This window comes from Triticum aestivum, chromosome 4B (assembly GCF_018294505.1).
Source record: "Triticum aestivum cultivar Chinese Spring chromosome 4B, IWGSC CS RefSeq v2.1, whole genome shotgun sequence".
In the NCBI taxonomy this organism is placed as follows: Eukaryota; Viridiplantae; Streptophyta; class Magnoliopsida; order Poales; family Poaceae; genus Triticum; species Triticum aestivum.
This window is the reverse complement of record NC_057804.1, coordinates 564,220,381-564,233,275: the sequence shown is the minus strand read 5'-3', so window position 1 is coordinate 564,233,275 and position 12,895 is coordinate 564,220,381. Positions and strand designations below refer to the sequence as shown.

Here is a 12,895-nt window from a genome sequence, read left to right as displayed (position 1 = left end):
AAGAAATGCTTTAGCAACCATGGACTTTGAACCAGCATGGTGACCACAATCCCCTTCATGAATTTCCTGTAGAATCTCTTGGCCTTCTTCAGGAGAAACACAACGCTGGAATACGCCTGAAACGCTGCAGCGGTGTAACTCGCCATTGTGAATAACCATGCACTTGGATCGCCGGACTATCTGCCGGGCCAGAACTTCATCGTCTGGTAACTCGCCCCGGTTCATATACGCCAAATATGGAACCGTCCAATCCAGAATAACATGTAAAGCGGCAACCAATTGGGCCTCCGGATCAGGAACAACTAAATCCTCCTTTGTAGGCAACTTAACAGACGGGATATGCAAGATATCTAAAAAGGTATTGGGAGGTACCGGTTTACGCTGAGATCCTAGCCGGCTTAAAGCATTTGCCATTTCGTTTTTGTGCCAATCAATATGCTCAACCTGATACCCTTTGAAGTGACACGCCACAATATCCACCTCGCATCTGTAAGCTGCCATGAGTGGATCCTTAGAATCCCAAGTGCCAGAAACTTGTCGGGCCACCAGATCACAGTCTCCAAAGCATCGTACCCAGCTTAAATTCATCTCCTTGGCCACACGGAGACCATGGAGTAAACCCTCATACTCAGCTGCATTGTTAGTACAGGGGAACATTAAACGGAGAACATAACAAATTTTATCACCTCGAGGGGAAGTAAGGACAACTCCAGCCCCCGAGCCCTCCAATTGCCTGGATCCATCAAAGTGAATAGTCCAGTATGTGTTATCTGGTTTGTCCTCTGGTGCTTGTAACTCGGTCCAATCATTCATGAAGTCGACAAGTGCCTGAGATTTGATGGTTGTTCGAGGCATTTACTTCAACCCATGGGGACCAAGCTCAATTGCCCACTTTGCAACCTGGCCAGTTGCTTCCCGGTTCTGAATTATATCGCCCAAAGGAGCAGAACTGACCACTGTGATGGGATGGCCTTGAAAATATTGCTTGAGCTTCCGACTTGCCATAAAAACCCCATATACCAGCTTCTGCCACTGTGGATACCGTTGCTTTGACTCGATAAGCACTTCGCTAATATAGTAAACCGGCCATTGAACCGGATATTCCTTTCCCGCCTCCTTGCACTCAACCACAATTGCCACACTGACAGCATGGGCATTAGCAGCCACGTACAATAATAAGGGCTCTTTGTCAACTGGAGCAGCAAGGATCGGCGGTTCAGCCAATTGCCGCTTCAAGTCTTCAAACGTTGCATTAGCCGCATCACTCCAGACAAAGGTGTCTGTTTTCTTCAACATCTGATATAGAGGGATTGCCTTCTCTCCCAAGCGGCTAATAAACCGGCTTAGGGCTGCAATTCAACCTGCCAGACACTGAACATCATTAATGCACGCCGGTTTAGCCAAAGATGTAATTGCTTTGATCTTCTCCGGATTAGCCTCAATGCCTCTGTTGGACACCAGAAACCCTAGAAGCTTGCCAGCCGGAACACCAAAAACACACTTGTCCGGATTGAGCATCATCTTATAGACACGCAGATTGTCAAAGGTCTCCTTGAGATCATCTGTCAATGTCTCCTTTTTCCTAGATTTTACTACAATGTCATCACATAGGCATGAACATTGCGCCCAATCTGAGTGTGAAGACAATTCTGCACATAGCGCTGATAAGTTACCTGGGCACTCTTGAGCCCAAAAGGCATAGAAACATAATAGAAGGCTCCAAAGGGAATGATGAAGGTTGTCTTCTCCTAGTCCTTAACTGCCATTTTGATCTGATGATAACCTGAATAAGCATCCAAGAAACTCAAACGCTCACAACCTGCCGTCGCATCAATGATCTTATCAATACGCGGGAGAGCAAAAGGATCGGCCGGACAAGCTTTGTTCAAATCTGTGTAGTCCACACACATGCGCCAAGTGCCGCTTTTCTTAAGAACCAGCACCGGATTAGCCAACCACTCAGGGTGAAACACTTCGATGATAAAGCCAGCAGCCAATAGCCGGGCTACCTCCTCACCAATGGCCTTGCGTCTTTCCTCATTAAAGCGGCGAAGAAACTGCTTGATCGGTTTAAACTTGGGATCAATATTGAGAGTGTGCTCAGCGAGTTCCCTCGGTACACCTGGCATGTCAGAAGGTTTCCATGCAAAAATGTCCCGGTTCTCACGGATGAACTCGATGAGCGTGCTTTCCTATTTCAGATCCAGATTTTTGCTGATGCTAAACTGTTTGGATGAATCGCCAGGAACAAAGTCAACAAGTTTAGTCTCATCAGCTGGTTTGAATTTCAGGTTCGGGTCATGCTCAGTGGTGGGCTTCTTCAGAGGGGTCATATCTGCCGGATCAACATTGTCTTTATAGAACTTCAACTCCTCTGTAGCACAAACCGACTCAGCATAGGCCGCATCACCTTCCTCGCAATCCAAAGCGATCTTACAACTTCCGTGAATTGTGATGGTCCCCTTGTGACCCGGCATCTTGAGTTGCAAATAAATATAACAGGGCCTTGCCATGAACTTTGCATAAGCCGGCCGTCCAAACACTGCATGGTACGGGCTCTGGATCTTCACCACTTCAAAGGTCAATGTTTCAGACCAGGAGTCATGCTCATTACCAAACACAACCTCCAAAGCGATCTTGCAAACAAGATATGCTGATTTACCTGGTACTACACCATGAAAAACAGTGTTTGACGGTTTAAGACTCTTGTCTGTCAACCCCATGCGACGGAAGGTCTCATAATATAGAGTGTTGATACTGCTCCCTCCATCCATAAGCACCTTGGTGAACTTATAACCTCCCACCTGAGGTGCCACCACTAAGGCCAGGTGACCCAGATTGTCAACCCGGGGCGGATGATCCTCTCTGCTCCACACAATGGGTTGCTCGGACCGCCGCAAATAACGCGGTACTGCCGGTTCAACAGCATTAACTGCCCTCTTGTGAAGCTTCTGATCGTGCTTGCACAAACTAGTAGTGAACACATGATACTGCCCACCATTCAACTACTTTGGATGACTCTGATAACCTGACTGCTGCTGATTTCCTTGATTATTCTGTTGGTTATTACCACCTTGGTTGTTCTGGTTGCCCTGATTATTCTGAAATCCAGAGTTTGAACCGCCACCACCATGAAAACCTGGACCTGAACCGCCCGATGGACCCTGATCATACCGAAAGAGATCAGAGTTTTTGAACTCCTTCATAATGTGACAATCTTTCCAAAGATGTGTTGCTGGAACCTCCTTGGTTCCGTGCTTTGGGCAGGGCTGGTTTAACAAACGCTCCAGATTCATACCGCCGCCGCGCTGGGGCGGGTTTACCCTTACGACGCTGCATATTAGTGTTAGCCACAAAATCTAAATTATCTGCTTTGCGCTTACCATTATTCCCATGGCCCCCTTGGTTGTGCTGTTGTCCCTTTGTGCCGCCGCTCTTCTTTCCCTTCTCCGGTTTCTCCTCATCAGAATCGGGATCCTTGGTATTATCAGAATCGTCATACTTTACCAAGGCTGCCATAAGGGTTCCCATGTCATTACAGTGGCGCTTGAGCCGTCCCAACTTCATCTTCAGTGACTTAAACCGGCAATTACGCTCCAGCGTTATGATTGCTTGGCCAGCATTAATGCGGTCTGACGAGTGCAAAACTTCTGAAACCCGGTGCACCCAATGAGTTGTTGACTCGTTCTCTCCTTGAACACAGGCATCCAGATCCACAATGGACATAGGCTGCTTGCATGTATCCTTGAAATTTGCTATAAACCGGGCCTTCAATTGGTCCCATGACTCGATGGAGTTAGCTGGCAGGTTCTTCAACCATGTACGGGTTGTTCCCTCCAACATCATCGTGAAGTACTTTGCACAAGCCGCTTCATCCACATCCAGCATTTCCATTGCCATCTCATAACTTTCCACCCATGCCTCGGGCGGTTGATCAACGGTGTAATTAGGCACCTTACGTGGACCCTTGAAATCTTTAGGCAGCCGCATAATACGGAGAGCCAGAATGAGACACGGTACTCCCCAGGAACTGAAGGCAAGCCCGGTGCATCGGTCTACTGACGCTGCTGGCTGAACCGGGGCGGGTTGATAACGTCCCGTATACTGTGCTGCTAAAGCGGCCTCCCTTCATGCTCTGCCATTATCCACCACGTCCTGAGCGTTCACCTCACCACGCGCTGGATTGGGTCCTTGAGGGACAATACGGCGCCGCACACTGCTGGACACCTCCGGTTCATCTATATGCCTGCTATAGCTTTTTTCTCGGATGTGTGGTCGTGTGAATCCTGTCTCGGCTATACGAGTAAGCATGCTGCTACGTCATAGCAGTTTGAAGAAGATCCCTGGCCCGCCGTGTCTCAACCGCCGCTGGCGATTCACCCTCTATCGGAATAGGTGCCAGCCGGGATGCTGCTGCTATCATATTATCCAAAGGGGTAGAGAAGTGACCTGGCGGGGGTGTGGTATACCGTGGCGGGTTGTCTGTCCGCCAAGGTGGACCCATCACTTGAGGATGATCCAGTGCTCCGGTCCTTGGCACAACAGTCTGATTTACTGCTGCCGGATTACTAGTCCCTGCCCCTGGCGTATCGAAGAAATTCATCGCATTGTAATCCGTTGGCAAACGAGATCGATGTCTCCTCCGGAATACTTCATTCAAAGCGTTCTGATCCATCAAAAGTCGATAATTCTAGGCTTGAATCCTCTGCGCCTGGGCATCTAAAGCGGCATGTTCCTCAGCCATCCTGATCTCCTCAGCCGCCAAATCCTCTTTGGCCTGAGTTATCTGATCCTGTAACTTAGCGACCTCCGTGTTATGCTGATCTTGAGTCTCCGGGGTAACTGTTGTGGCCAATAACGTCGTCCAGGCGTCCATCAATCCGGACAAAACTTGAGACGACCGGCGCGCGGAGCCTCCTGCCCCTGCTGCTGGTCCGGATGCCGCTGCAGTAGAATTTTGCAAAGTTGGCTGTGTTCCGGACATGAAGATTCCGACTTGGTTTGGCGGTTCAAGAAATTCCGGAATTCTGGTGCCATCGAAATACCCTTCGAACACACCGTCATGAACTTGGTACAGGGACTCGGTTTCACCAGCGGATGATTCGCCGTCGGAATAAGCGACCGTCTCACCCTCGGACACCGGTTCAGATCCGATCCCGTGGACACATCCTACGAACACACGCTTCATGGCGGGCTGAATCCGAGCGGGGCTTGCATGCTGAGCCGTCTCGACGAGGTCGGTGCAGATGTCCGGCTCTGGGCCCGGTTCGTCGATCTTGCCGGTGAAAATGTGAATTCGGCCAAAGGGGACCCGGTACCCGTACTCAATTGAGCCGGCCTCAGGGCCCCACCCTGCATCGTTGATGTAGAGCTTGCCATGACGACTTTTCGTCATCCGGCCAACCACGTATCCTTTGAGTCCTTCAAAGCTGCCCTTCAAGAACTTGAAACCATCGTGCGATAGCCCCACGGTGGGCGCCAACTATCATGGAAATATCACGTCAGATGTCCTTGTGAAAGGACTTAGTCGTGGAGCCATCGCGACGGGTTAGCTTAAAGGGGTTAAATCGGACAAAGGACACGAGGGTTTTTATACTAGTTCGGCCCCTTCGATGAAGGTAAAGGCCTACATCTAGTTGTGATGGGATTATTGGGGTCTCGATAACCAGGGAGCTAAACACGCTATGCCTGGCTCTCGAGTTGTTGTTTCTTGTCCCTGAACCGCCGTCGGGTCTTCCCCTTATATACACGGGTTGACGCCCGACCAGTTTACAGAGTCCCGAGGCCGGCTCATCCAAGTGTCCGGCTCGGTCTCTCCTTTCCTATCTTACAATACAAGTTACATGACTATGACGGTTTACCACTATGGGCCCTAATCTGCCTTTGGGCTCCGGGCCTCTAAGCTTCATTAGTAAAGCGCCATCTTCTGGGTCTTCATGGACTTCAATATAGTTTAAGGTGAACCGGCCCCTCCTGATCGGTTTACTCTCAGTAGTTATATCCCCAACACAAGCCAAACCATTATTGATGGTGACCAAATTGCTAGGACAACAATGAATGGGTGGCAAATAACACATATAGAAGTTTATGCGGACGGCATAGATGGGGACGACTATATTATATGTTGTTGCCACCGACGTGGGCAAGGACAAAGCGAGATGTAGGCTAGAATCCTATCGTAGGAGAAGACACTTTTTCTTTTGTACATAATGTTGTCATTCGATTAAAAAAGATTGGTAGTTTTAATCATCATGTAATTTTTGCATTCACATCAGATAGATGCCACTAAAGGATAATCTTTACCTCTTGCATGATATATTATCGTTGTCATGTCTATTTGGCGTGGAGAACGAACAACAACGCTGAGAAATGCAATTCTAATTTCAGGTTCACATGAACCCAATAATCAAATCTCTAAAGTTTTAAACAGGTTGCGGCAAAAATTCAGGCATACAAAGTATGAGTAGAGACACATAGCTCCTCCCTCCTCCCCCTCCCCCCCCCCCCCCCCCCGCGCCGCCACCCGCGAGGCGGCCGGGGCGGGCGCCTAGATCCCTCCGCCGCCGGTCTCCCCTCCTCCTCCCTCCTCCCTCGCCGCCGCCAGGGGGCGCGGCCGGGCTTGGCCTGACCGGCACCGGCGGCGGCGGGGCCCTTCTCTTCCTCCTCCGCGCGTTGGGGGCGACGCGGGTCCCTCCTTCGCGGGCGGGCGCGGGGCACCGCGGCGCGGCGGCGCGCGGCCCTCCGGCGGCGCGTGGTGCGGCGTGGCCGGCTGCGCGGTGGAGCGCGCCTCGCCGCGGCGGCCGGTTCCGCCCGGCAGGCGGCGGGGGCCGCGGGCGGCGGGGGCAGCGGCTGGGGTCCGGCTTCGGGCTGCTGGCGGCTGCGGTGGTTCCTCTCCGTCGTGGGCGTGCGGCGGTGGTGCGGCTCAGCCGGTGGCGGTCCGGCGACCTGGTGATGGTGGCCGGCGGTGCGCGTGGTGGTGGTGCCTCCCTTGGCGGCTTTCGGTGTGGGGAGGAAGGGGAGCGGCTTGGACAGGGGCGGCGGAGCCGACGGCGTGCCGGCTGCAGCGCGAAGGCGGGAACTTTACGGGCCTGCGTTTCCCGGCCGGGCCTGTGCGGCCACGGGCCTGGTGTGTTCCTGCCATTGCGTCCGGTCAGCTACCGTCTTCGGTGGTGGAGGTGGGGCCCTCCCGCGTGCCGACGGTGCTGCTGCCTTGTCCCGGCTCCTCTTCTTCATCGTGCCGACCATGCTTCATGGTGCCGTGGTGAGACAGCGTTGAACGCTTCGTGTCCGAGTGGCGCAGGGTGAGGGTCTGTTTGGCGGCGAGCTTCGGAGTGCCTGAGTTGGAGGTTGGGATCGGGAGAAATCTCTGTTGGCTTGGCCGACATCGACGCGGTGGCGCTTGTGGGTGCCGCCAGACCTTCCTGGAGGGCGTCGGAGCTACCCTTCCTCTCTCCTCATCGTGTACCGGGGGAAACCCTTGGCAGCAGCGTCGTCTTCGTCGCGTCACTTCTTGGAGGTGTTGATTGGTACCGGTGCCTCGGAGGCTCGGAGTCTGGTGGGAGATCTCCGGTGGGTGCAGCAGCCACGAGGCTTCTTCGTTTCTTTGTCGATCCGCCATTGTCGGCGTTTGTTTCTCTTGTATTTTCTCTTTCTTTTTTTTGGGGCGTGACTGTGCTGCTTCCGCCCCAGCACCTATTGTTGGATGTTTCGCTTGGTTGCTTTGTATACAAAGCGGGAGAAACCCTTTTTCAATATTGAGTAGAGACACATACATGTGAATTCGTTAAGCGCGCTATCATACACTTTTGTACACCGGGTAAATTGTATTGTACTCCCTTCCGATCCGGAGCTCGGGCACAGCTGCTCCCGCATGTGAATTGTAAATTCATAACCAATGGCATAAAATAAAATAAATAATTTTTTTGGGATCAAAGATGCTAAAGTGCACTACTGGATGCATGCAGAAAATCATGACGGTTCAACAAAAAGTTTCCGAGATGGTCTAAAAAAGCGTAAAAGTTCATGGTCAAATGACATTCGAGGAAAAAAAATCAGTTGTCAATGAAACTTTGAATATGGCAATTGTTGAGACATGATATTTCTTTTTGTGTAAGTGGTGAATGACATTTTCTTGACATGCGTTTATTTTACAGTTCTATATGTGGCAGTAGCACAAACGAAGAAACGCGGACTACAACGTGGATTCGTCCACAATTTTACCGCTCACCCAATTAATCAGTCAACCCTTGTTTTGTCCTTTCTCCTACTATCCACAAACCGCCCGTCTGTCACGCGTCGCCGCGCTCTATAAATCCTTGCGCACACTTGTGCGCAGACCAAACCACAGAGGCACAGATCACACGACCACACGCAGCCGACTCAAGACAAACGGGTTAGCCTTCGCGTTCAAGCCAGTGCAATGGTGGTAGCCAGCAAGGAGCCGTTCCCGGCGGTGCGCAAGTGCGACGCGTCGCGCCGTGGCGACCACACCGTGGTGTCGGACCTGGACGGCACGCTGCTCCGGTCGCGGAGCGCCTTCCCGTACTACGCGCTCGTCGCCTTCGAGGCCGGCGGCGTGCCGCGCCTCGCGCTCCTCCTGCTCCTGGCGCCGCTGGCCGGGTTGCTGTACCACGCGGTGTCCGAGTCGGCCGGCGTGCGGATGCTGGTGTTCGCGGCCACCGCTGGCGCGCGCGTGGCGGACATCGAGTCCGCAGCCCGCGCCGTGCTTCCCAGGTTCTACGCGGACGACGTGCACCCGGACGCGTGGCGCGTGTTCACGGCGTGCGGGCGGAGGTGGGTGGTGACCGCCACGCCCAGGGTGATGGCGGAGCCGTTCCTGCGGGACCACCTCGGCGCCGACGCCGTCGCCGGCACGGAGCTCGCGACGTGGCGCGGGCGCGCGACCGGGCTGGTGGACTCGCGCCGGGGCGTGCTCGTCGGCGAGAGGAAGGCCGAGGCGCTGAGGGAGATGGTCGGCGACGGCGACGCGCCGGAGGTCGGGCTGGGCGACCGGAGGTCCGACTACGCCTTCATGAGCATTTGCAAGGTTACTTACTTGATTCTTTAAGCACTGGTTAAAGCCCTGATGTTACCCGGAGTTTCGACGTACGCTGCCCGTCGATAAATCAAATGGTTCCATATGCCGGCGCGAAAAAGATGGCCGTCGGCGTTCTAGTCAACCTGAGCGGATTGTTCATGGCATATCATGTTGGCATGCATGAATATCATGCAGGATGGCTGAGGGTCGGCTTATAGTAGTACCTAAACATGTCCTTCATGCATCTCTTGATCATCATCAGCTCGTTTGTGCATGCATTCATGATGCATGCCAATTTAGGTAGAGCAACCCAACAGCCGTTTCCCCGTACGATGAGTAGTTGCTTGGACCAATATGGTAACCACGTCCCATGGCGGTGAGGCATTGATTCTGCCCTTTTTGCATGCTTTTATTGCAGTACTGTTCTTCCTGTGCAAACTAACCATTTCAGGTTAATCTTGTTAAAATGCTACCGGTAGCGAAAAGTGTGGCCGACCATGGTCACTACTTGTATACAAAGTTCGTGCGCAGAATACTTTTGTAACTTTGGTTTTGGACTGCAGGAGGCGTACCTCGTGCCGCGGGAGCCGGTGGACGCCGTGGGCGCGGACAAGCTGCGGAAGCCGGTGGTCTTCCACGACGGCCGCCTCGTCCAGCGGCCGACCCCGCTGGCCGCGTTGCTCGCCGTGGTGTGGTACCCCATCGGCTTCCTTCTCGCGTGCGTCCGGGTCGCCGCGGGGTCGCTCGTCCCGATGCCGTGGCAGTACCACGTCTACCGTGCGCTGGGCGTGCGTGTCGTGGTGCGGGGCGCGCCCCCGCCGCGCCCGAAGCATGCCGAGGGCCGCACGGGCGCGCTCTTCGCCTGCTCCCACCGCACGCTCCTGGACCCGGTGTTCATCTCCGTGGCGCTCGGCCGCCCCGTGTCCGTCGTCACCTACTCGCTCTCCCGCCTCTCCGAGTTCCTCTCGCCGATCCGCACCGTCCGCCTCACCCGCGACCGCGCCACCGACGCCGCCGCCATCAGGCGCCTGCTCGCCGGGGGCGACCTCGTCGTCTGCCCCGAGGGGACGACGTGCCGGGAGCCCTTCCTGCTGCGCTTCTCGTCGCTCTTCGCGGAGCTCAGCGACGACATCGTGCCCGTGGCGACGGAGTGCCGGATGAGCATGTTCCACGGCACCACGGCCAGGGGCTGGAAGGGGATGGACCCCTTCTACCTGTTCATGAATCCGCGGCCGCAGTACACGGTGACGTTCCTCGACAGGCTGCCGGCGGAGCACACCTGCGGCGGCGGCGGGAGGTCGAGCCACGAGGTGGCGAACCACGTGCAGAGGCTCATCGCCTCGGCGCTCTCCTTCGAGTGCACCGGCTTCACCAGGAAGGACAAGTACCTCGCGCTCGCCGGCAACGACGGCGTCGTCGGGCCGAGCAAGGGCACGTGAACGCGATTGCCTGGCCGGACAATGATTTGTTGATCCATTGATCGTATATTTGTACATAACAAATCATTGATAAACAGATATTTTTATTTCGATTAGCCAGTCAGTGGCCTGCGATTACAATATAGTAATCTACAATGTACTGGTGCACGCGTTGCAGCTCTTCCTGCAGAAGCCGGGGAAGCCGGCGGTTCCGACCATGTAGCGAGGGTTCTTGGCGCACTCCCCATTTGCAGCCCACCGAGGGCAGAGATCGTTCTCGTCGCCGCATCCGGCGGTGGACGGCACGCGAGGGCGGCTGTCGAAGGGTCGGACGTGGATCCACTTGGTCGCCGACCACTTCTCGCCATCGATCACTGGGCAGCTCCCGTGCAGGCTGTCCGGGTCTGTCGTCCCGTTGGGGTGCAGGCTGAAGAACAGCACCGCGTCGCCCTTCACAGGTTTCACTGCCACGTAAAACAAATCAGTACTCCAAAGTGTAGTGCGTCACATTAAGAGATACTGCTAAGACTATCTGCATGGCCAAGAGTCCACGCTTATTACCTGCGTACCCACGTCGTGCACACTCTGACCATGTGTCGTCTTTAGGCTGCAACGTCTCGGCCTGTGGCGAAACAAATTAATTTCGAGGTCGTAGGTTGGGAAGAACGAGATATGCAGCTAGATAACAGATCTGCAATTAGTACGTCGGAGTTGGGGAAGACGGTCTCGCCGCCCATCTTGACGCCGGACAGGTACATGAGCACGGTGGCGACGCGGTGCCCCCAGCGGGAATGGTATCCTTTGGCTGTGTGCCGGATGAAGTCGACGTGCGGCTCGTACTTCTGGCCGCTCTCGTACCGGAGCACCTGGATGCTCTCGCCGTTCTCTGCCCAACATTGCAGTTTGAATCAAAATTGAAATGCAGCGTGCGCTGAGTTCAGTGCACCGGGGAGAGCATAGCATAGCGTACCCTGTGGCAGCATGGTCCAGGCGGCGATCCTCTCCTCTATCATCGCCACAACTTGGTCCTAGATGAGATAGGGCAGATGGATGAGACAGATCGTGAGCCAAATCCGTGGGAAATGGACTTGCCTCGCTGCCATGAAAGGTCGAAGGCGATGCGCACCTGCTTCTTGGGGAGGAACGTTCCGGAGCTGGTGCGCACCTGGCTCATCACGCTCTTCCCCGTCAGCCGGTCCACCACCATCGACTTCTGCAGGCCACCCTCCTCCGCCTGCCACACCACTCACACGCAGATCACGCATGTATTGCGAGTGATGGAATGTCTACGTACGGTGCGCCGGGCGCAGAGAGAGAGACAGAGAGAGAGATGGTTAACTCACCAGCGCGACGAGGTGATCGCATTCCGCCTCCGACAGGAACCCCTTGTACAGGAACGCCCTGCGGTACAGAGGGATGCACGGACGTTATGTATGTCGACGAGGCTGTGGTGCCGGCGGGCGGCGGAGGAGGGTGGTCGGCGTCGGTCGGTCACCTGGGGCGCCACGAGACGTGGACGGCGCGGGTGGGGTCGAAGCGCCCGCCGCCGTCGTCGCGGCTGGCGGTGGCGAAGGATGAGGAGGCCGTGCTGGCGAGCAGCAGGGCGGCGAGGAGGGCGCGCTGGAACAGGGGAGCCATGGGATGCGGTGACGAGACGGTCGGGTCGTTTGAGTCTGACTTCGGGTCTTCGGCGACGCGACGACGACGACGACCGAGGTGTGGGGCCGTTTGACGGGGCTCACTGGCTGAAAGGGCAATTTTAATAAGCCGCGGACCCACCTGCATGGAGTGACGTCGACGGGTTTCCTTGACGAAGGATTCGTACTATTAATCACGGATAGATTTCTTTTCAGGGTTATTAGTTGGCCTTATTAATTCCTTTTTTTTTTTGCGGGGAGGCCTTATTAATTCCTTGACGAAGGATTCGCTTTATAATCACGGATAGATTTCTTTTCAGGATTATTAATCATGGGAGATATTCCCTAAAAAAAATCATGGAAGATATGACCTTTTTTTTAGAATGGGTGATGTGGACTCTGGAAGGTTTGTATGGTCGTCGATGCGGCTCCTTATGGGCCCGTATATGGACGCCGTCCAGACCATCTGGGCTTTGTTTCGTTATCAATCATGTTTCCTTTTGGGGAATACCATCATTCTTTTAAGAAATATTTCTGGATCGTTCTTTTTTGTGGCAGCCTTTGGATTAGCATTGATAAGAGAAAGGGGCCTCCTTCAATTTAGATTAAAAAGTCTTATATTTCTTACAAAGGGAGATATGTGGCTCAGGTAGCTGAGGCGGGATCTCTGTCTTTCTGTGAGGAAATTGCAATTTATTTATTTTCAATCATGGAGTACAACGAACAATAATGGTAATAAAAAGGGCAGCACTACGCGCCGGTGCGCCGGCCCAAATTTGGGCCGGTCTGCACCCAGCCGTACG

At 54.3% G+C, this 12,895-nt stretch overlaps 2 protein-coding genes across 2 annotated transcripts; one reads left to right on the top strand and one right to left on the bottom strand.

The window, feature by feature from the left end:
• The first annotated feature begins 8,353 nt into the window (after positions 1-8,353).
• Positions 8,354-10,575, top strand: LOC123093271 (glycerol-3-phosphate acyltransferase RAM2). The gene is made up of 2 exons (XM_044515191.1): positions 8,354-9,046; positions 9,601-10,575. The coding sequence occupies exons 1-2, from the start codon at positions 8,420-8,422 to the stop codon at positions 10,474-10,476; spliced, it is 1,503 nt and encodes a 500-aa protein (XP_044371126.1). The 5' UTR covers positions 8,354-8,419; the 3' UTR covers positions 10,477-10,575.
• On the bottom strand, positions 10,547-12,170 carry LOC123093272 (probable prolyl 4-hydroxylase 6). Its single transcript, XM_044515192.1, has 7 exons — positions 11,951-12,170; positions 11,799-11,856; positions 11,582-11,689; positions 11,426-11,483; positions 11,160-11,341; positions 11,017-11,077; positions 10,547-10,919 (listed from the first exon to the last, which is right to left on the bottom strand). Exons 1-7 carry the CDS (start codon positions 12,091-12,093, stop codon positions 10,606-10,608), a joined length of 924 nt encoding a protein of 307 aa, XP_044371127.1. The 5' UTR covers positions 12,094-12,170; the 3' UTR covers positions 10,547-10,605.
• Positions 12,171-12,895: the final 725 nt, after the last annotated feature.

Excerpts from the sequence above, each read along its gene's own strand:
- LOC123093271 (XM_044515191.1), top strand. The coding sequence starts at position 8,420 with ATGGTGGTAGCCAGCAAGGAGCCGTTCCCGGCGGTGCGCAAGTGCGAC. Across the intron at positions 9,047-9,600 it reads CCTTCATGAGCATTTGCAAG|GAGGCGTACCTCGTGCCGCG; the intron begins GTTACTTACTTG and ends TTTGGACTGCAG.
- LOC123093272 (XM_044515192.1), bottom strand. The coding sequence starts at position 12,093 with ATGGCTCCCCTGTTCCAGCGCGCCCTCCTCGCCGCCCTGCTGCTCGCC. Across the intron at positions 11,857-11,950 it reads CACGTCTCGTGGCGCCCCAG|GGCGTTCCTGTACAAGGGGT; the intron begins GTGACCGACCGA and ends TCTGTACCGCAG. Across the intron at positions 11,690-11,798 it reads GCGATCACCTCGTCGCGCTG|GCGGAGGAGGGTGGCCTGCA; the intron begins GTGAGTTAACCA and ends GTGGTGTGGCAG.